The sequence below is a fragment of the Lates calcarifer genome, linkage group LG10 (assembly GCF_001640805.2).
Source record: "Lates calcarifer isolate ASB-BC8 linkage group LG10, TLL_Latcal_v3, whole genome shotgun sequence".
In the NCBI taxonomy this organism is placed as follows: domain Eukaryota; kingdom Metazoa; phylum Chordata; class Actinopteri; family Centropomidae; genus Lates; species Lates calcarifer.
Window position 1 is genome coordinate 14,485,942 of NC_066842.1, and position 24,256 is coordinate 14,510,197.

The window sequence follows — 24,256 nt, forward strand, 5'->3', positions numbered from 1 at the left end:
CTGATGACAGGCTTTAAAGAGTTAAAAAACAATTACTTTCTTTTAAAGTGTCTCTTGCTGGTTCTTCATTGTGTTAAAATTATGCATGGCTTGGTTCATTATTTTCTTGAAATATTAAACATTGAAGTCCCAATTTACTCTCTGTTACTAGATGTAATAGCTTCTGAAATAAAACAGAAAAAAAACACTAACTTGTAACATGAACATAAAACATTTTGTAATTAAACACACAAGAAAGCAGTATATAACAGAACCTTTTTTTCATTTGTCAAGGTGAAGGAGTGGTTGTGCCTCAACTGCCAGATGCAGCGGGCTCTAGGAGCAACACAGTCCCCTGGAGTCACTTCTGTCAACCCTCAGATACTTGCAAAACCTCAAAAGAAAGACATCATCAGCCCAGCTGACCAAGAAAAGACAGAGTCATCTGCAGCACATTCACCTCAGAGGAAACCATCTGTAACAGCACAGCCAGCTACAGCTGAGGGTGCTAACAGGATAGATGGTCAGAAACAGGCCAGCCCAGTTCCTTCTCAGAAAACTGAACGTAAGCAGAGTAATGCCACAGCAGTGACGCAACAAGAGTCAGGAGGCTTCTTTGGTTTTGGTGGTCCTAAATCTCAACCTGATGCTGCAAAGCCTGCAGAGTCAGTGAGCGGGAAGATGTTTGGCTTTGGTTCCTCCATCTTCAGTTCTGCATCTACTTTGATCACCACAGCTGTTCAGGACCAGGCCAAGACTACTCCACCAGTTTCTCCGAAGATGTCTCCAGCAAAGGTGATCAAATCTCCTGCTGCCCAGAAGAAAGAAGATCAGATGAAGCTGGAACAACCACAGCAGACCAAGACACCCCCATCAGTACAGGCCAAAGTGGACAAAGCCCCATCAGAGCTTCCAAAGGCTGCAGCAGCTTCCCAAAGCACTGTCAAACCAGGCCAATCTACCTGTCCACTCTGTAAGATTGAACTCAACATGAGGTCTAAGGACGTGCCTAACTACAATACCTGTACTGAATGCAAGAATACTGTCTGCAACCAGTGTGGATTTAACCCGATGCCAAATGTGTCAGAAGTAAGTGAGATTCACTCAAGATTTATGTATCAAAAATATACATTACACGTATCTACATTTTTATTGGGTATTTCCTTTGCACTCAAAATATGTCAGTCCAAAAATTGATGATGTGGCGTATTTATACTTATAAAATATATAAATACATTCTTTTTTTGTTGTACTGTGCTATACTTTGGTTTTATCTGTGTTTTACAGTCAGTCTTATTAAAAATAATATGGTTTCCCCACAGACAAAGGAGTGGTTGTGTCTCACTTGCCAGATGCAAAGAGCTCTCACAGCAGCCGAATTAGCAGAGCCTCCACCAATGAAACCCCCAGCATCACCTAACAAAATGTCCACACCTGCTTCTGCCCAAAAAGACACCATTGCCAATCAGAAGGGAGATATTATTACCACACAAAAAGCAGAAGTGCCAGACAAAAAACAGAAGGACAGTCCTATACCACAAAAGAAAGAAGAAATTAAAACCTCACTTCAAAAGGATATCACCCAAACATCAACCACTGCCTCACCAGTTGCAAAAGAGACTCCAGATGTTGTTTCAGTTCCAACAGAAGAGGAGAAAACTGGTTCACCACCTACCAAGGAGGTTCCAACCTCCACTGCACCTCCTACCAAAGCAACAACAGCTGTGGTTTCAGACCTCAATAAATCACTACCTGATCAAGCTCTTCCTGTCAGTACAGATATTGAAACTTCTGTCCAGAAGAAAAAGGACCTCACTCCTGAAACTGAAGTATCAGATAAGAAAGATGAGAAAGATGAAGTAAGTCAGAAATCAGCTGACCAACCAGTCAAGTCCTCTGATGCAATACAGCCTCAACAAGCCCTAAACAAAGAATCAAACCTTGTTGAAACATCCCTTGCAAAATCTGCTCCTCCAGCAACACAGCCAACACAGCAAGAATCAGGAGGTTTCTTCAGTTTTGGTAGTCCTAAATCGCAGCGTGCTGCCTCAATAACTACAGAGGCTGTGACTGGGAAGATGCTGGGGTTTGGTTCATCCCTTTTCAGCTCAGCATCTACTTTGATAACATCTGCAGTTCAGGAGGAGTCCCGAACAACACCACCAACTTCCCGCAAAATGTCTGCCCCACCCCAAGTCTCTGACAAGATATCAACATCACCAAAGTCCAGCCCCCCAGTTTCTCCGAGGATGACTTCAGCAAAGGAGGCTAAATCTGCTGCTCAGAAACCTAATCTGGAAAAGGCGCCAGACCAGCCTCGGGAGGCCAAGGCTCCTCCATCAGGACAGACCCAAGTGAAAGAAGCCTCCCAAGCTTCTACTAAAGTAGACCAGTCTTGTCCACTCTGTAAGGCTGAACTTAACATTGGATCCATGGATCCACCCAACTACAAGACCTGCACTGAATGCAAAACCAACGTCTGCAACAAATGTGGATTTAGTCCTATGCCAAATGTAACAGAGGTGAGTAAATGACTAAATACTTAACTTCATGTTGGATTAATTGCCTTAAATAGCATTTTTGGTTTTAATAAATTTATGTTTCATTTTTCTACAGTGGCTATTTATTTGATTTTTGGTTGGAATTTTGATATAGAAAGAATTGTACAATTGTACAATTGAAATTGTTAACTGATTTTCCTTGATCCTGTGTCCTTTCCCAATATCTGTTGTGACCTCTAGTTTCTAAAGTATGTATTTGAACCAATAAATCAAGATATTGGTTTGAGAATGTGTTATTAACAAAGAAGGTAAAGAATATCACTTATGTTTTTTAGGCGAAGGAATGGCTTTGTCTCAACTGCCAGATGCAGAGAGCACTTGGAGCCTCTGAACCTCCAGGCCTTCCTATGATAAAACCTCAGCTTTCACCAAGCAAAGATATCCCTGCAACCACACAGAAGAAAGATACCCCAATATCAGCTTCAGAGGAAGACATCACTAAACGAGCCACACCCCAAACTGAGCTTGTTAATGTTGTCACAACTAAAGAAACTGAATCCCCAGCCCTTAGTGCTCCAATGAAGAAAATTACCCCTACAACTGCTTCATCACTTGACAAGAATATTCCATCTGCTATCGCAAAAACTGATGTTTCACTAGCTTCACAAAAGCCACCTGGAGAGACACCCAAAGGACAACCTGGTAAACCCCAGCAGCAGCCTGCAAAAACTGTGACTTCTAAGTCTACTCCTCCACCAGGTCCAGAGATAGGAAAATCTTCCCCACAACAGCCAAAATCTGGGACCTCTCCAGTCAAATCTGTACCCCCACCAGCTCAGTCTGCAAAACAGGAATCAGGAGGCTTCTTTGGCTTTGGGGGTCCTAAAACACAGCCGACTGCAGCAAAGACTGCTGAGTCAGTGACAGGAAAAATGTTTGGTTTTGGCTCATCTTTCTTAAGCTCTGCATCCACTTTGATAACCTCAGCTGTCCAGGATGAACCTAGAACTACACCACCAACTCCACGCAAGATGTCCACTACAGCCCCTGTCTCTCCTAAAACTACACCGCCAGCCTCTCCTAAAACACAACCTGCAAAGGACACCAAGCCACCTGCTACCCAGAAAATTGAAGAGAAGAAACCAGAGAAGCCACAGCAAGACAAGACTTCTACAAAAGTACAAGCCAAAGTGGATAAAACTCCATCAGTGCCCCCCCAGGCACCAGCAGATACCCAAGGTGCTCCAAAAGCAGACCAGTCCATTTGTCCACTCTGTAAGGTTGAACTCAACATGGGCTCCAAAGATCCTCCCAACTACAACACTTGCACAGAATGCAAGACTACAGTCTGCAACCTATGTGGATTTAATCCAATGCCAAATATGGCAGAGGTAAATCACCATCCCCTTTATTTAAATAATCATTTACATATTTTTACAGCATTGTTTATGTGCCCTGTTGTGGCAATTCATGATTTGATGTGACATTTTGAAATTTTCTAATCATTGGTTGGCAGTGTTTAAATAGCTAACTAGTCGTGATGTTGATCATTTCAAGTGCATTTTAACTGTTAAAACAATCAGTTTTAATTTGATACCACACACTTTGCTACTGAAAAATGACTGCTTGACATACATTGGTTCACTGAACTCATGGTTTATACAGCAGGTTTTTTCAGTCCATTCTAGCTGTAATTATAAATGCCACACCGATATCACAAGATTGTATCTTCACAGTAGGAATGATAATGAAAACATGTGACATGAGGACTCATTCAAAATTGTCAGTGAAATCACTCTAAATTTGTCCCGTAAAATATTTGTTACTTGGTCTGTCTATCAAAACAGTGTTGTTGATTGTTTTTCCAGTGTTTCATATATTCTGTTGTACTTCTTTTCAGGTAAAGGAATGGCTTTGTCTGAACTGCCAGATGCAGAGAGCTTTAGGAGCGTCTGAGCCTACTGGACCTTCTGTTAAAAAACCACAGCCCTCCCCAAGCAAGGTTGAGCAGAAGGATATGCCAGCATCAGTCCAGGAGAAATCTACAGAATCTACAGCAGTCAAAAAAGAGGTCACTCAAGCAACTCCACTCAAAAAAGAAATCCCCAAACCTGAGACTCCACTGCCAGCTGTAGTCAAAATGGCAGAAACATCACAACAAGGTTCTATGCAAAAGAAACCCGACATTTCAGGCACTGAAAAAGGACAGGCTCAGGATGTAGCTGGTCAGCAGCAGCTTGTTGGAAAACAAGTGCAGCTTCCTCAAACTACAAAGCCAGAAGTCAAGGCTGTTCTTACAAAACAAGAAGCTGTAAAACCACCACAACAGCCCTTAAAATCTGCTACCCCTCCTGCCAAATCTGCACCACCTCCAGCTCAGCCTGCTAAACAGGAGTCAGGAGGATTCTTTGGCTTTGGGGGTCCTAAAACACAGCCGACTGCAGCAAAGCCTGCTGAGTCAGTGACAGGAAAGATGTTCGGCTTTGGCTCATCTTTCTTAAGCTCTGCATCCACTTTGATAACCTCAGCTGTCCAGGATGAACCTAAAACTACACCACCAACTCCACGTAAGATGTCCACTACGGTCCCAGTCTCTTCTAAACCTACACCTCCAGTTTCTCCTAAGATGCCCCCTGCAAAGGAGACTAGACCACCTGCAACACAGAAATCAGAGCCACCTCAACAACCCATGCCTGCTCCATCAGCACAAGCCAAAGTAGAGAAAGCTCCACCAGAGCCTTCAAAACCCCTAGAAGTAACCCAAGTTACTCCGAAGGCAGATCTCTCCATCTGTCCACTCTGCAAGGTTGAACTCAACATGGGCTCCAAGGATTCTCCCAATTACAACACCTGCACCGCATGCAAGAACACTGTGTGCAATCTCTGTGGATTTAACCCCATGCCTCATACAGCAGCGGTAAGTACTATAAATACTTACAAGTGTCTTTTTCACATGCCTTATGTTATACACATTTCAACATCATTCAGAACTTATTTATAGCAAATATAAACAAAGGCAGAGAGCATACAATACAAATTATTTTGATACGACAAGTTCAGAGATACAGTGTTAGAGATTGGAAGTATTTATTAATGAACATTAAAAACAGAGCTGAAGAAAAATCATCATTGGCCCTTCTATAAGAAATGCCACATGGGCATCTGAGCATATGAATGAGTTTATGAATGTTTATTTGATAGTTTTTATTTATTCAAGAGCAATACTCCTTGCTTTGTCAAGTTACAGCAGTATGCTTGTTATTGTTCTTGGTGTTTATTGTTAATTCTTGTGCAGTAAAGTACACTGTCTTTTGGGTTGGTGTGCTGATTGATGAGTACCTTAGTACTTTTTTGTCCTTTTATTTTCTGGAATATTCTTCGGCAGTGTAAGGTGTAAAAAAGAGATTGGCTGTCATACAGCCTTTTATTCCTATTGAAAATACAGCTTACAATATGCCAAATTTTGCTTTGTTGTTGATTTTCTTGACATAGACATATGAATTACAAGTGTGGTGGAATAACAGATGAAGGTACCACAGCAGAAAAAAAAGACAGCTCACTTTAATAGGTTTTCAGAGCATAACCGAAAAGTAGTCTGTGTGCTTTTAATTAATGTAGTCTATTTGAATTATTGACCTTCTTTGAGAGATCTCAAATAAAAAACACTAAAATGCAGGCCACATGGTGGCAGACTGTTGTGGCTATCTCTCCACTTGAGTGGCCCAAGTTATTATGTAACAGCTCATGAGAAGAGTGCTCTAGCAGACCAGCAGCACTGAAAATGTATTAATGTGATTGAGGGTTGTGCAACAGCATTAGTGGGATGGGATGTGCTGCCATGGCAGACCAGAGACTAGGGAATCTCCAGTCCCTGCAAGAGATCTGAGATGGCAAAGCCCTGTGATATGCCAATAAGCAGAGGTGAAATGGATTAAGTCCAACACAACACAGTGCAGTACATTAGAGCAGCAGACATTTCCTCTCAGGCCATCTGCTATTTCACAGATCAGTGGCTCCATGCAATTCAACAATTTTCCCTTCATTTATGTGGGCAGTAGTAATACACATATGTACCTGCTTTGTGATGTACCCCGGCATGCAGGCCATTGTTGAATACAAGGCTGTATACCCTTGCCTTTTTAAGATCCTATGTTAGGTGCACTAATACTTCCCTCCCCACATCCCCCCATTTTATCTGGCTGAACAGCTCATACTTCCCTGTGGGGTTGGTTTCCTGGCAAAGTTTTAACAGCTAATACCTTAAATGATTTGTTTTCTTCTGTCAGACCAGTGTAGAATGATGTGGTGAAATTTTTAAGGCTTTTTATTCTTCGCTCATTCTGTTGTCAGTTTTAAGAAGTTCAAATGATACAACACTGCGCTGCAAGTGTTTCAATTGTGGTTATGATTCAGTGGAGGTCATTTCACAAGAGGTTTTCGAATAAGGTCATCTTTGATGGTAATCCTTTCATAATGTGGATCTATTAAAAGGAAAAATATACGGTTTCATTATATCAGAAAAATATACAACAGATGCATTTATCAAAATAATGTGACCCTTCATTGAATTATTGGTAATAGTAAAGTCCTGCATTTTGGGAAAGAAAGTAATTGTTGCTGATAGTTGTTTGTATCAGAAGGGGGACTGTGCTTTTGCATTCTGTTGACTGTCAGTAAACTAATCTTTGTAGTGACTGAGTGAGTGTGGGCATTATTTTTTCTCATTTATTTTTTTCTGCTTTCAGTTTGTTTTCCCAGAGACACTTATGTAATTTACAGTTCTCATGTTTTTTGTGAACACCAGAGAGGGGGAAGAGCCTAAGGGCAGAGGTTGGATGGGGGAAGGGACAAGCATGGATGATTGCTGCTGTGTGCACAACATAGATTAATGCCTCATAATAGCTGAGGAAAACAGAAATAGCTTGGACTTAATACAACTGGATAGGATGAGCCACTATACTTACTGCTGTCCTACAGCGTGCCTTATCTAAAGGGGCCCTGCCTGCCATTTCTCTATCATGAATGTGTGTGTTTTTTTAGTAGCAGGGCAGAAATGCCTCCTTTTAAAATATGAAAGGAACTTGTAAGGTTGGAAGGAAGAGGAGGCCACTTTGTCAAAGTGAGTGCTAGCAGCAAGTCTATCCATTTCTCGTTTTGCCTGTTCTGCTTCAGCTGATGCCATCAAAAGCCTGGGTGACTGTTGTCTGTTAAGTAGGACACACGTGTTTTATGCTTTGCCAGCTAAAGTTTTGTGTGTGACAGCCGAGACATTATGAATGATTTTTTTTTTTGTTTAGTTTAGTTTTTCTTGTACAAAGTGATCTTCAAAGAATTATAAGCTCCACAGGAGGAATTGTGCAAAGGTAGAAAACAAACATTTCACAAGAGACCGATTCATGACAAGAGTCATTATCTCGGATACAAAAACCCAGCAGAGAGTATCCTTAAACCTAATCAGCCCTAAAGTTTTCACATTCTTTATATGCACCATGTCTAGGTGGAAGACATTTTCTGCTGTAGGCCAGGCCACCACAGACTGTTCGCCCATGATAAGGAGGAGACACCCCCTGGTGCACCTAGTGACAGTGTAAAAAATAGTCTCTGTAAGGAGAGACCAAGCACAACCTACTCATTGCATCCCTACTCTTTTCACAGCCTCTTTTAAGGGGTACATTGAAGAATATTATTACATTACTCTATTTGCTTTTGATGGGATAGAGTATGTTAGATGTGTCATGACATTTTGAAGGCTGTGACACTTATTGCTTAGGCTGCAATGACTTCCCTGAATATGAGAAAAGGATTCATGTTGCTATTTAATACATGCCCCAGGGTGGGGAAGGAATAGGACTTTATTAATTTAACCCCCATCGCATGCATTGTTTTTGTCTTGGCTTTCTATTAATGCCCCACCCTCTTCTTCCCCAATCTTTGCCTCATTTCACCTCTGGAAGTTTGCTGATCCACCATTTGTCAGATTGGAAAAAGCAGGGGGTGTATTTCCTTGTCTTTAGAATGAGGCACTCTGCTTATTACAGATTAGTAGGTCAACATTCTCTATTATCAGGGGGCTTGATTTATGAGGAGTTCTGCTCTGTGGGGGCTGCTGAAAGCCAAGTATATTAGCCAGCTACAGCTTGTGCCAAAAGGCATCTGCCAGAAAGTCAATAAGAAACTTACCAGCTCCAGTATCAACAGCAGGAAAGCACTGAGGAAAGGCTGAGAAATAGTGATGTAGTCCACAACCCAAAGGCCATCTCCTCAGTCTAGCTATCATAAAATGTAAATTACATGAGCACTTGGATACCCAGTGACTGGTGTCTCATAAGAAGATGTGGGTCTGTACAAACTCAAATTACTGGATTGATTAATTCATTTGTTGAGTAATTCATGAATTCATTAATTTGAGTGACAGGTCTTTACTGATAAGAACAATTTGGTAGATGTTTGGGCATTTGAATTTTACATTTGACTTATAGTGTCTTTGTGAAACCACACACGTGTTATACTCAATGCTGAAACTGAACAAGATTTATCCATAATGTATGGTGCAATGTACTAAATATACATGTGGAATATGAATACCAATATACACATTTGTCTAATTTGGATGAAATAAAATATTTAGGTGTCTTAAAAAATCAGTTTGAATGTAATCTTTCGCCCAGTGTGGGTTCTTTTCCTAAGGTGTTGCATAAATGTATAATATGTTTTGTAGTGAATAAAGTGAACTGGGCAATTCTTTGTAAAGCTTAGCAGATCCGGCCTAATGCAGCACGCCTGTGTGTCAAGAGCATAATTTCCTGACTGCTGTCATTGTGAAGGTCTGGTAATCCAGCTCACAGGCTAATCGTGGGGAGCAGCCTCTCCCATAGCTCTCTGCTTGGGGCTCCTGCTCTTTACTCATAAAACTGATTTAATTAGACAAAAGGGTGATGGCAACTTTCCAAACCCTGCGGCTCTGATGCATGGCTCTGAGACTGTGTTGCTGTGAGGCAGTGACTGGCGCTGGAAGGCAATGTGATGGGATTAGGTTTTTTTGATGACTGAGATGGTCACCCCCCCCCCCCCCCCCCCCCATTTTTTTGGCAGTTTGGTTTAGAATTAGCAGGTTAAATGAGTTATCAGATACAAGGTTGGTGGAGTGATGATATATAGACATTCACCTTTGCTGATTTGTTTGCCATTAATTTGGCATAAGCTCAACCCTTCATTTGCATACTAATTGTAATTGTCCATATGTTCTTCTCATTGGTTGAAAAAGGTCAGTTATCATGCTGAGAGTTGGACCTGTGCAAAACCAGCACCTGGAGAGGTGTGAGGGGTAGGGCTATATTTAGATTGCAGGAGCAGGAGAATACAGCAGACCCACAGAAAGACTCTGGGATGCACTGCCATGGCTCAGCCATCTGTGAACACTGTTTTTTGATCCTTCTCTGTCAGTCTTTACTGATAGTTCCTTTCAAGTTTGACCTGTCAGAGGGAACCAGAATTAGAATGGGGAATATCAGTGTTTAATGAATTATGCAAACATGTTTTTGACAATCATGCTGCTTCTCAGCTACTTGTGTATTCTTAATATGCGTTCATTTCACTGTACAATTATCTAAAGTGGCAAAAAATTAATTTTACGTTACCCAGAACTAAGGGCTATGACATAACTGATTAGTGATACGTTAATGATAGACAAGAATGTGAAAATCCCCTGTAATTATGTCCATTTACAAATCTGTCTGTCTTGAGGAATCATAAAAATTGATCTGATTTTACATCCAAGTGTATTTCTATGTAAAAAATGAATTATGGTTATGACAGCTCAGGATTTCATCTACAAAGAAAGAATATATTTTTCAATATTGTTTTTCTCTAAAACATCAGCTTCTTTACAGGTATTACTATTTTCATAGCTATAAATATCTGTGCATATGAGCTGCCTCTGATAAGGCCACTGTGCTGGTTCTATAAGATGATCAGAAAAGTAGGAAGAGCTGAAGTATGTGATTACTAATTTATCATCTGAATGGCCTTGATAGTGACATGATTTTGCTGATTAGCATATGTATGCGACAGGAGCAAGTTCCTTGTTAGCTGTGATTACATCCTGCAAGAGTGACAGAGGAGGAAAAGGAAAAGTGGAGGGATATGTGGGAATTATAGCTTTGACAGATGTTTAAGGCAGAATACTGGGACGTAATAGTCAACTCTATTTTATCAACACTATTAATTTATGAAGCCCTGATTTATGAGCTATTTTGTATTCTAGATGAGCTTACAGTCTTATGTGAACCCATATAACTTAGTATTTTCAAAGGTAAACATCAGCAGGGCTGAGCTTGCATCAGATCGCACAAAATTGAGGACATGATATACTGGTTTACACGATTATCAGCATCATGCACTATGCTGATGAGGCTTTGTTTGTCACTGTAGGGAACAAATAGGATTATCATATTCCAGACTGAACCACAACTGGCAGAACGAAAGCATCTCAATATCAATCAAACTGGATGCATCAGTATCAGATTTTTCTGAAGTCAAGCAATTTTTTGTCTTAATTATGACTTTATGACTGTGTATATAATACATTCTCATTAGCCGTAACTCTGTTTGCTATGAATATTTTCCAGACAGTGAAAGCATTTTACGGCAATGCAGCTGATCATGCTTTTCTTGCAGTGTTGCTGCTGACCACAGTCTCAGGGTAGAATCACGACATATATATTTTCAACTATGCTCTATTTGCAGTCGATATTATGCTAACATACTTTTATCTCCAAATATCTAATCTCTGCAAAGCAACTGGGCAATGAGAAGATTGAGACAATGTTTAAATGTTCCCTCTAGCCTTGCCTTTCTGTTTAGGAGTATGATCACAACAAGTGTTCACAGTGTGATATTTAGCCTTGTTGATGGGAACAATGTTGAAACATCAAGCACAACTGGATTGTAAGAGCAGGGCCTAAGCCAGGGTATGACGAGGGCATATTACATCACTTATTGAAACTCAACTCAGTACATGAGCCCATGAACTATGTTATTCATTTACGTCACTGAATCCTGAACCAGAGCTAATCTCCAAGAAAATGTGTGTGTTTGGAGACTCATCCAGATACTTCTCTTGGTGACAAAGTGCATAAACATTAGTGTGCACATGTGGCCATTGCGGTTCCATATTAAAGATGTATTAAATGTGTATGGGCTCTGATACTTTACCGCATGGATAAAGCAATTAAAACTTAATGGTGTTTCACAAACAGGATATGTGTGCAATGTAATCTCCTCCTCTGCCCTGTGTATCAGAACTGCTCTCTCTGGCTCTGCAGAGGCAGGCGCATTGCTGTGATTTGCTCTGCTAGGCTGCCACAGACACACTGCTTTATCTGTTGACAGCTTATGCCTTTCCTCTCCTCCTTAACTGTTCATTAATGGAGCTTAGATGTGATAAGAAATGTGTCTTCAGAGGATTAAATTTATAAAGTAATAGCATTGCCTGTAAAATGTGATTAGCTCTTTTGCAAGGTAAGCATTTTTATTGCTATCTTACAAGTGTCGCAAGTTCTAGTGCAATAGCAGCAAGCATGATAATATTAGGGACCACGAGCTTCTATTTAAAAAGGTGTTTATGGTTAATATTCCTGTGAGAATGCTTTGGTTGTTTGAATTGTCCAGCCATGATAGTGTATGGTGAAGATAGAATTTATATTAGTTTGAATGCTATGGTATTACTCAGCATAAGAGACTGTTGTGTTGTTGCATGTTTGTTTGTATGTGCAGTATTTGTAAAAACTAGAGTAAAATTTTGAGATATTTTTTTACTAAGTAGAGTCATGGAAAACTCTCTTCACAAAGCAGCTTTAAAAAACTACAGCTATGTTACAGTGACCATCACTGCAGCTTTAACTAAAGCTTTACCACTGTAACAATCTTCAATGAGACTAAAATGCTGCTTCTGTTTAAAAGTTGAGCTTCAGTTCTTCTACTCCCTCATCACTGTTATTATGGCCATAGACCTGAATTAAATACATAGTAAAAAATATATATATGTGTGTGTGTGTGTGTGTGTGTGTGTATATATATATATATACACACACACACACACACACACACACACACACACCTGGCTTAGCACTACACACACACCAAATTGAGCTGGAGAAAATACACTGTGATACACTGTGCTGGTTTTATGTATTTCAATTAAAAACTATTAAAACAAATTTCATACAGCAATTGCCCCATGTGGGAGATTTCATTAGTGCAACACTAAATAGCATATGTGCTTGCTTTTGTTACTTTTTAGAAAATGCTAATTCATTCAGAGCTTACATCAGGAATATTACCTTTTATTGCAAATGCATTTCACTGTTGAATTTGGGAGAAAAGGCCCTGCTTTTGTGAGGGAATCCAAGTAGCAAAAAAAATCTGCAAGGAGAAAAAAAATCCATCCTTAACAAATACATACCAGAACATTACAGTTGAGTCAACAATACCAAATCCTAGCATATGACGAGGAGGTTGTTGTGGTGGAGGGAGCTGCAGCAGCAAATGACACTGGCATGAATATATCAGCTCAGTAGTAGTGAAAAGTAGCAGGTTACAAAATCCAGGACTATGCTGTTCTGAACGTAATTGTATGTTACTAGTTCACTGGTAGACAAGCAGTTGATGAGTGAGCCTCTGATGGTAAATCATGAATGAAGCAGCTACAATGCTAATGCAATGCTTCAGTAATCTGCAAGACCAGATGAATTACTTTAGTATGGGCTATAATTAATCTGATCACATTGGCTATAAATTGGTGTTGTGGAATAGCTTTATCCTGCATTAGGTAGGTAAGTTAATTTCATTCTAGTCCATGACAAGCAATAATATATTTCCTCTTCCTTTATAATACCCTCTAGGCAATACTTGTAATAATAATAATTGTAATCTGATAAGAAAAACAAAACTGGAAAATTGCTGATTTAGCATCAACTGAATATATAGCTGAAAAGTCATCAGTTGTACTTGTGATATGCCACAGGTCAAAAATAGCTAATTGGGTCTGTAAGATGTTTTTATATTAATCTTGGTATAGACTGATTCCTAATCATATGGTGTAATTTGTGTGTTTGATCACAGAAGGAATGGCTGTGTCTGAACTGCCAGACACAAAGGGCTTTGTTGGGACAGCTGGGAGACTCCGGAAAAATGCCCCAGCCTTCACCTATATCTGCCAAGCCAGAGATCCAGGCAACACCTGCAACAAAAGAGGCAGAGCCCAAAATTGCCCCTACAAAGGCAGAGCCCACACCTGCGGCCACAAAATCACAGCCCACACCTGCCCCCATCAAGGCAGTACCAACAGTTCCAAGCCCCAAGATGGAACCTGCATCTGTAAAGGTGGAAACCACGCCTACAGCAGCTGCCACACAAATCGAAACCACACTCATACCAACAACAGCACAGGTCTCACCTGTTACAGAAGAAAAACAACCTCAAGCAGCACCCTCAGCAGAACCCACTATACCCACTATGGCCCCTGTGAAAGAGACAGTAGTACCATCAAAGGTTAAAGTGCCAAACACAGATGTTACCAAAACTGTAACAATGGAAACCAAAGAAGAGGCAGTGAAAAAGGAGCTCAATATAACAAAATTTCCCACAGCTGAAGAGTCGAAACCTGACCTTCCAAAAGTCAAATTTGAAGCAGGTGTAGCTGCAGCTTCCTCTTTCCCAGTGACAGAGGCTACAGTTGTACCAACCTCCACTATTCCTACAGAGAGTGCTCTGGGTGGAGATGTTTCAGGGACTGAAACAAAGCCAGGATTGTCTGCCACCAAGAGGACTGTTAAAGAAGTAGAGCCTGATGATCATATCAAATTGACAGAACCAACAAAATCTTCACAGCAAGTTGAGGTGCAACCAAAGACACAAGAAACACCACTGCCATTGAAGATAGAATCAGTGATAGAAGAAGACAGCAAGGAAGTGGCAGATAACTTGGTTGAAAAGATTACTGATGTCACCTCAACTCCAGAGACACAACCAGTATCTACAAAGAGCATCATCATAAAAGTAAGAATGGGTCATTTTTCTGAAAAAATAGAATAATAAAAATCAAAATTGTTTAAAAAAAAAAAGAATCATTCACCAAAACATTTAGGTATCTAATTCTTAGCTGTGTTGAAATTAATCTTTGGCTATGAAATAATATGTAGTGTATGTCATGTTTTGTCTAACAGTATGGAAGGTTGCGACTGAAAAAAATGGCACAGCATGTTTCATCAAATGCAGATATAAAGCATTTGAAGTTGACTGAAGTTGAAGTTGACTTTTAACACTCTTAGAGCGTTGCACTGCAGATTTTTGTTAATGTCACATTCATTATTTGCTCACCCATCATTTGTTAGTCACTTTGTCCTTCATTTGCACCATTACTAACACCAACTAGTGACAGAATTTTGATGACTTGTCGAAAGATATATCTCACAAAAACACTGAAGTTTCAATCACACCACTTAGCTCAGTGCATTCTGATTAGCTTGTGCATTGCACCATTTTCAGAATTATACTAAATAACATGCTACAGTTACAAGTAAAAACCAGGAAAAAATTGTATTCAGTAGCTCAGTGTTTGTCCCAGAAAGTGTGACTCTTTTATCAAGAAAATAATTTACTGTTACCATGTTTTGTTTTGTTTTTTTTTTAGGACCAAGATGAGACCAAAAAAGAGCCGGTGAAGGAAAGAAAGGTTTCCCTACCAACTGGGCAGATTTTGCCTGTGACAGCTACTAAGCCTAAATCCAAAGGAGAGGAGCATGATGAAGATCAACCCCAGATTTTACCTATATCACAGGAATTAAAGGATGGGCAGGTGGTTAGCGATACATGGAAAAATGATATAAATACAGAACCATCCATGCCAGTAAAAGAGGAAGTTAAAGCTGAGAGAAGGCGCTTAAGTTTCCAAGCAATGAATGAGAGCAGTGAAAGTGAGCTCACACTTTCACCCACACCCTCACCTAAAGTCCAGAGGAGGAGGCTTAAGGTGACAAATGTTTCATCCAGCAGTGAGGACATCAAAACTGAAAGCGCTGACTCCTCTGTTGAAGATGAAGAGTTTATTCGCAAGCAGATAATGGGTATGGGTGATGAAGAAGAAATGTCTCTTTCAGAAGATGAAAAAGAAAATGATTTGACAAATGAGAAAGCTATCAAGGAGGCTGAGCTTGATAATGCTTCAGTGACAGCCATATCACTGTCTAGAAAAGGTAGCACAGATAATGAGGACAGTCCAGCTAGGAAAATAGCCCTCCCAAAAACTGGCATTTCAACTGCCCAAGATGTTCCTGAAACAATGCCCAGCACTACCTTCAAGAAAGCCATTCCAGTCATGAGACAGAGGCAAAGTACTGATGAAGAAGTAGAGAGCATCACAGAATCCCTGTCAAAGGGATCATCTAGTGTTCAGGCATCTAGCTTTACTCCAGGGTCTTCACCTACATCAGCCTCATCTCTGGAGGAGGACAGTGATAGCAGCCCCAGTCACAGGAAAGTCAGTGGGGACAAACAGCATCGCAAAGGTAAGCACAGGCAGCCAACTCAGCCTCTCCCAACTATTGAGGACTCCTCTGAGGAAGAGAAGATGAGGGATGACGAGAAGTCTAGGAAAGATAAAGATGAACTTAGGTCCCATCCACTGTCTCCATCTGAAGCGGTTTCCTCCACTGAGGACCTGAGACAGGTCACTGTAATGGATGAAACCAATAGAACATCTGGCTCTGAGTACTCTGCCAGTATAGAATCAGAAGCAGAGGGTAGGCGAGCTGTACAGAGAGGACGTAAGCCTTCACCAACAGTGATACCATACACTCCTACTGATCTTTTTAAAGAGAAAGATACTGTTACAAAAGCATTGAAGAGTGCTGAAGAAGCATATGAGGAAATTATTCAGAAGACAAAAACTATACCGGGGGAGAGTCCTCCTGATATTGAGCCACTCTACGGAGGAATGGCAATTGAGGACTATCTTTACGAATCCTTAGTTGAGGAGCCTGAAATTAAGATGAGTGAATCTCAAGAGGAAGAACCTAAACAGATTGCTAGCTCTGAATCTCTCAAAAAACTCAGGTCACCGGAGGAGGTTTATGAGGAGATGATGCAGAAAAAGAGAGAACTGATGATGATAGAGCAAGAGTTTCAGCAGGCCCAGACTGCGATGGAATCTTCATCACCAGAAGCTTCAGTCACTGAGCCTCCTTTGGTTGCTGAGACCTGTGTGGTAACCATACCCACAGATGAGACATTCTTCACTGGACAAACTGATATGCCTCTTATAGATACTGAAACTTTAAGCGAAGTGACAGTAAAGAAAAAGAAACGGCCAGCTCCACCACGGCCCTCTGAGCCCCCTAAGCGCCCTGAGGTGACTGTTGTTCCCAGTACTCCTAGTGGATCTATAGGTTTTGTTAGGCCTATGGTTCCTCAAGATCCTGCACTCAGAAAAGCTTTATTCCCCATACCAGACCTCAAGATTACCCAGTGCTCATCTGGGGAGGAAGAGGATGACAGTCTTGCAGATGAGTATGGTGTTGGTATTTCCTCTGACATTACCCCGAGTGATGACTCTGAGACTAAAGAAGATCCATCAATTAGCCCACCTTTGTCTGAAACTGCTGAGATGGAGCCTATCTGTGTGGTCTGTGAAATTCCAGAGCCAAAACCTATTCCAACTCCAATATCAGCCCCAGAACTCACCACTACACCTTCCCCTGTATCACCTATGTCACCTCCAACTTCACCAGCCACTCCAGATTCCAGTTTGGCTTCAAATGCTACATCCTCAACCTCATTCCAGGCTCAAACACCTCTTTCATCAGATTCAACTCCACTGTCTACACCAACACCACCACCTTCTTTTGTAACCCAAACACCTCCAGAGGTCTCACCACCATTGTCTGCAACAGTTGCAGTAGAACCATCTATTGGGGGCTCAGTATCTCGTCCTTCTCCAACCACAGTTATAGTTACAATACCAGATGTGGTTTCTGATCCATCCAAAGCTCAAACAACTGCAGTAGTTCAAGTTAAGCCTTCTACAGCTGAATCCCCAACTCAAGCCCTAGTGGAGGTTTCTACTGTGCCTGTTGTGGTCCAAATGCCAGACTTGGTTTCATCTCCATCTCAGGTGCCTATTGAATCTCCAGCTGTTATTCAGGTCTCAGCACCAAGTCCAGCACCCGCTGTTGTCACAGCCCAACCTACAGCCATAGTTACAGCTACACCTGTTGCAGTCTCCACTCCAGCTTCAGCTGATGTTGTTTCTCCTTCTGTCACTCTGGCCTCATGCCCTGGGCCAGTCATAGTCCAGATGCCTGACCTGGTTTCAACTACATCGCCAATCTCTGCACAAACCCCACTACCAGTGTCAGCACTTGTAACAACCCCAGCTCAAGCCCAAGCCAAAGTGGTACACTCAGTCCCTGTACAACCAGCCGTCCCATCAGTGAGCCCAGTGGTAATCCCAGCCCTGGCTCAAACAGGCCAGGTGCCTGCACCAGCTCTGGCATCAACTACTATAGTCAAAAAGAAGGTCCCACCACCACCTCCTCCTCGATCTACTTCAGTGTCATTGCCTGAGCCTAACACAGAATTTCCACTTGTAAGGACGGTTCAGCATGTCACCCCTATTATGACTACTACTATAGCTATGGGAACCCCTGCACCTGGCCAATCAATGCAGTCTGTAGTTGTGGATATACAACCAAGAATGGAAGACTTACAACCAGATAGTGCGGCTGTACCTCATATAGTTACACCAACCAGACAAGGGCATGTAGTCATCATAGTGCCAAGTGGGGAAAACATATCTCTGCTTGGACGAACCCCACAAGATATGACTAGCATAGGCCCAATAGCGTCCACTGCTTCTCTGCCACAGAGTACTCAAATAGACACACACCCTGCTTCAAATATACCCAGTGAAGATACAGCTTCACTATCCACTAAGGTGTCAGCAGTGCCGGTGGCTTCAGCTCCACCGCTTCCACCTAAATCTATGGCAGGAACAAAAGCTGTAGACACAGTACAAATACCTGTAGCAGATACACCTTCACCACCTCCTACTACATTACCCAAGCCAACTGTTTATGCAAAGCTACCAGTTACCACCACAGTAATGACTGCTACAGCATCAGAACCACAAGTTTCTGTTACAACAACTGGTCCTAGCCAAACTGCAAAGCCTCCTCCACCCATACCACCAAAGCCTATAACAATTCCAGCTGGACTGGTTTTCAGCCATAAGCCAGGAGAGAGTGTCAAGCCGCCTCCTCCTCCTGTGGCCCCTAAAGCTGCAACACTGCCCAGGACCAAAGAACCTCCAAATGCTCTGTCACTTAGCCTGACACGTCCTGTAGACTCTAAGTTGGGTGCAACATCTCCTAAGTCACCTTTGTCTCCTAGACATGCAAAATGTTTGCAAACCTATGTCGTGATAACCCTTCCATCTGAGCCTGGTTCACCAACAGAGGGGATAACAGTCCAGGCACCTGTAAGACGAGGGTCCATCCCATCTGCTAAAGTGTCAGGAGTACGGACCACACCTTCAGAACAGAAAACACCCACTGAGGCATTCTCAGCACAGGCTACAGTGAGGAGGGCCTCTGTCCCCACCGTAAGACATCCACCTCCAATACACGTACCTCCAACTGTGGCAGTAGAGCAAGTCACACCTTCAGAGGTAGTGACTGCTAAAGTGCAAACCAGGAGAGACTCTGTACCTTCTGTGGTGCAACCACCACCATCTGTAGCTAATGTCACCACAGTGTCATCAGGTCAGGACACATCCATTCAGGTACATAGCGTACCTCTTCCAATTAAGAAACCATATGTGCAACAACAACCAATTACTCAGCCACTGTCATCACCTAAAACAATATCTGAGGTCATCACAATGCCCCCAGAGCCAAAGGTTCTTATTCAGCCACAAACAGTCCAAGCCACAGCAAGAGTACAGTCTATACCATCTGCCGCTCAGCATCCAATTGTAACAACGGAGGTCATAACAGCTCCACCAGAGGTTTCAACTGAAGCACTAGTTCCTCAGGCCACAATACCAACTGTACCTGTGCAGCCACTGACAGAAATTGTTGTTGAACCACTGCAGCATGTACCATTAGATGCACTAGTTCTGCAAGACAGACCAGCTGCAGTTCCCTCAACTGTTCTTTATCCACAAGTTGCACCTCAAATAGAAATGCAACAAAAAGAACAGTATATGCCTACTGATGTCACTGAGGCAGTGATAAGATCATTGATACCAGGAGCGAGCCAGCAAATTCCTGTTCAAGAGCAATTTACAGTAGTTGAAGCAGTGACTCACTCTACAGAGCAAAATTTGCCAACAGATACTCACACCATTGCTGAACTCACATCAGTACCACAAACTGTTCAGCCTCTTGAAGCTCTGCCTACAGTGATAGAGCAGCTATCTACACAGCAACCACATCTTGTAACTGAAGTGGTAACCCTCGCTACAAAGTTTGAATTACCTACTGAAGTTATTACAACTGACGCTGCTCTTAGAATACCAACAACATCTCCAGTGCAACATGCTCTACCTGTAGCAGCTGAAGTTAGCCCAATACCCGAAGTAGCTAAGTTAGTGCCACTAATTACAACTGATAAGATGATAACTCCTACAATTGCTGAAGTAAAACAATCACCTCTTGTAATGGAAGTCCAACAAATGGCAGTGCAGCCAAAAGTACCTCCTGTTACTTATATACCACAGGTCTATGGGGCAATTACACCTTCAGTCATTTCACATTCAACACCACCACCGGAGTTCATAGCATTGCAGCCTGAACGTGAGACACCCACAGAGATTATGACAACGAATGTTGATTTAAGCAGAATGACAATACCATCAACAGCGACACAGCCTCAAGGAGTGGCTGGGATACCAGTTGGAGTGATTACAACTGAGGAGACCACGAGTAGAAGGCGGACATCCATATCGTCCATAGTACAGCCAGCATTCACAACAAAAGAGATATTTACCTATCCCATAGAGTATGAAATGCCCACACAGGTTGTTACAACTGAGGCCTTTGCTGCTACCCGGAGAGAGTCCATAACCATGCAGCAACAAGTACCATTGGCACAGATAGTAAACTTGCCAGCTGAAAAAGATCTTCCTATTGATGGTTATGGTGTTCAGGTCCCCTACAGAAAAGGATCTATTCCTTCATCAGAACAACAACCCCAGACATTAACTTATTCATCAGAATATGATCAGCCTCTTGAAATAATCACCACTGAGGCATACACTAGGAGAACCTCAGTGCCCACTGCACAGGACATTCCACAGGGTGTGTCTGTGGCTCCAGTCACAATCACTAAAATTCAGAAAGAGTCTATTGAGAGCCAAGAGATTCGGGGCCCAGAAAAAGTGGTCTCTAGTATGAGTCACATGTATTCTTCTTCAATTTCCACCTCAGCTCAACCCCCTGAAAGACTGCCCAGCCTGGTCACTCAAGTGGTTACCACTGAGGTACAGAGGACCACTGTTTCCGTTGTCCATGAAAGACTTCCACAGGTCCCTCCACCCAGTGTAGCAATCACTATACAGCCGGACGTAGCTAAAGTCCAACCTTTGCCAAAACAGAATGGAAAGATAATATATCCTGGTGATGTTATTGATTTACGTACTATGAAGGTTGGCGTGAGGATGACTGAACAAGGCATGGACCTGACACCACCTGAGTCATGTCGACAGTCTTTTTCAAGCGACTCTAGTGGACGTCAAATCACAGCAGTGCAGCCTGAGATTGTAAATCTTAGTGCAGAGGTCACCCCTGCAACCACACTGTCAGTTGTCACTGACAGCATCACAATAGTCACATGCACAGCCACCATTGCAGCATATAACAAGGCTCCAGCAGAGAAACCACTTGATTTGCAGGGCCCTGTTACATCATTACCTCTTCCTCTGACCACATGCAAACCATTTGAACCGCTGGCACAGATTGTATACAGACCTGTGAACTCTCAGCCCCTTGTCAGTGCTGCAGCATCCACAGCTCAGGAGTCACCCATTAATCTTTCCTTTGGAGCGCTTGTCTCCGCAGGAGTCAAACAGCCAATGACTTCAGCCCCAGTAGCTATCAGTAATGGAGGTCCTGTCCTTTCTCTAGAAGCCACAGGGGCCATGGATTTGTCAAACTACAGACCAGTGAGAGCTATGGTAGCTTTGTCTGGCACAAGCCCAGGAGTTGTGACCACTGTTGTAGAGGATAATGGGACTCCAGTTGACCTTACAGCTGGTAGGAGGAGTGTATGCTGTGATGTCATTTACAAGCTACCATTTACAGGAAGCTGCAGAACACAGCCCCCAGTTACAACCCAGCCTGACAACCGTTTTGGCTATAGAGATGACCACTACCAATATGATAATGCTGGAATTTATGGTATCAAAGGCATGAATGGTATAAAAGCATCAATGTCTGAGTCCAACCTCACAGAGGCAGGAATTTTCTCCTATGATCCCAAGAATGACTATGACTATCTCAGTGGATCTTCAGATGGTGCTATAGACCTCACTGCTGCCAAACTTTCTGCTGGTGAGTATGGGTATATCTCTGCATGTTTGCAGGCTTTTTACTGGCGTGCTCTATGTTTTCTTATTGGGCTTGCATTTAATTGATGTAATAGAGTTGAAACTTTTATCTGCAAAGAACTCTTTTTACTTATGTAGTTGCAGCTCAATTTGCTCACTGAAGATACTGTGATTGTTTTTCATTTAAATTCATGCTTTTCTTTGTGTAATTTGTTTTGTGTTCACTATGCATATTTTTTTAAATTAAATATTAACATCTGCTTGTTTTTGTTTTGTTTTTCTGTCTTGATACAGATGCATGTGTGTGCCTGCGTGTGCTTCCTCAATATTTTGGTTTTGCATCTTGCTAGCCAAAATGACTGCAGATATGCATGCACAATGGGAGTCTTTTTAAATCGAAGCTGCATGACCTTCAATTTACATACAGCACAATATGTTTGTCTCTGAAACTATAATGTATTTGATAAAGTAAATTCTATATCTCTGGACTTGTTATGGCAGGTAAAGCTCTAGACTACACTAGCAAAGCGACTGGAGTCTACCCTGGGATGACTACTGCTCCATACTCCCAGGTCCCTGCTGCTGGGTTTGGTGTAAATAGTGTTCTAAGAACCTCAGATGGAATAGTTTACTCCTCTGTTGCTGCCCCAGTTCCATCCACCTATGCAATTACAACTCAACCAGGCTCCATCTTTAGCACTACCTTAACACCTACATCAACAGTCCAGAACCAGTCATTGCCTCATCCTTATGGCTTCATTCCCACTACAGACCCAGGACAGATCATTCCTTATGACACAGGGATACCTAAGGAGCTTCTTCCCACAGCTTTGGCTGACATCATAACAGGCTATCCAGATATGTACTCAGACACCACCCTGGAAGCAATTGCTGCCTCTCTGGATGCCTTGGCTTCTTCCCCAATATTCCCTGGCTTAGACAACACTAAGATGGCCCAGTATCAAATGGAGAGGGAGTTTCTAGAGCTAGAGAAGCTTAAGCAGCTATGTCTTGCTGAAGAGCTGGAGTGGGAGAGGCAAGAGATCCAACGTTATCGTGAACAGGAACAGCTTATGGTCCAAAGGGAGCTCGAGGAGCTTCAGGCTCTGAAACAGCAGCTTCTCCTGCAGCAAGAAGAAGAGCACCATGCCCACATGGTGGCCCAGCAGGAGACGTATGCCCAACAAAAAGAGCAGCTACAGCAAATTCAACAACTCCAACTCCAACTCCAGCGCCAGCTAGATGAGCACTATGGTAACACTGGTACCACAGGAAACCTCCTAGATGCTAAGTATGCTGGAGTAGGAGACAGCGGCCAGTACTGGCCTGTCAAAGATGAGTCTATGACTCCATCTGTTGGGACACAGTTAGAGGAAAGTCAGGACCAGCTTAGTATAATAAAGAAACTTCAAGCTGATCAGGACACAGGGAAAAAAATTATTGATAGTGGAGTGCAGACAGATGATGAAGACTCAGCAGAGAAGCAGCATGTAGGAAGGAGAAAGAAGAATAAGAGAAATGTTGATAGCTCAGCTCAGACTGACGATGAGGACCAAGATGAATGGGATGCTCCAACAAAAGCCCGACGACGCTCTCGAAAACATAGCAGTGATGGGAAACATGGCTCCAAGGTCTCTAGTATTGCTATTCAGACAGTGGCAGAGATATCTGTCCAGACTGACCACTCTGGAACTATCAAACGACCCAATGTCCAGATGGACACTAAAGTGGAAATTATCAAGCATATCTCAGCTCCGGAGAACTCTCAGAGAGGTGGCAGTCTGAGCTGTCAGACAGATTCAGATAGAAGGCACACACCTATTGAGGTGGGCTACAGCACACACCTAACAGCAGATGTCCCCTCTAAGTCTAAAGTCTTCTATACTCCAGTCTCCCCCATGTCCCCAGAAAAGTCACTTGGAGGGCAGAGAATGCTGACTGCTGACCCAACCAGATTTTCTTCTGGCCCACGGATATTAAAGGCTGGTCAGAAGTCTCTATCTGATCCAAAATCCCTTAGTCCTACCACAGAAGACAGGATGAGTGGATACTATGCAGATAGCTATTCTGTAAGTAATGGCAGAAAATAAATGAAAAAAATGAGAGCTGTCTTATCATTATTGATAATGATAATTAACGTGCTGATTGTTTCAGAATGATGAAAATGCTTTAA

The 24,256-nt window shown here is 42.3% G+C and overlaps 1 protein-coding gene across 5 annotated transcripts in view; it reads left to right on the forward strand.

The window, feature by feature from the left end:
• Window positions 1–24,256, forward strand: part of pclob (piccolo presynaptic cytomatrix protein b) — a 57,545-nt gene that overhangs the window by 10,268 nt on the left and 23,021 nt on the right. For all 5 annotated transcript variants that reach the window (XM_018663807.2, XM_018663812.2, XM_018663814.2 and 2 more), the window contains exons 8-14: window positions 274–1,068; window positions 1,302–2,501; window positions 2,816–3,871; window positions 4,381–5,397; window positions 13,602–14,537; window positions 15,172–22,087; window positions 22,585–24,152. In XM_018663807.2, the coding sequence (XP_018519323.1) occupies window positions 274–1,068; window positions 1,302–2,501; window positions 2,816–3,871; window positions 4,381–5,397; window positions 13,602–14,537; window positions 15,172–22,087; window positions 22,585–24,152 (13,488 nt within the window). The remainder of the gene's footprint in view (window positions 1–273; window positions 1,069–1,301; window positions 2,502–2,815; window positions 3,872–4,380; window positions 5,398–13,601; window positions 14,538–15,171; window positions 22,088–22,584; window positions 24,153–24,256) is intronic.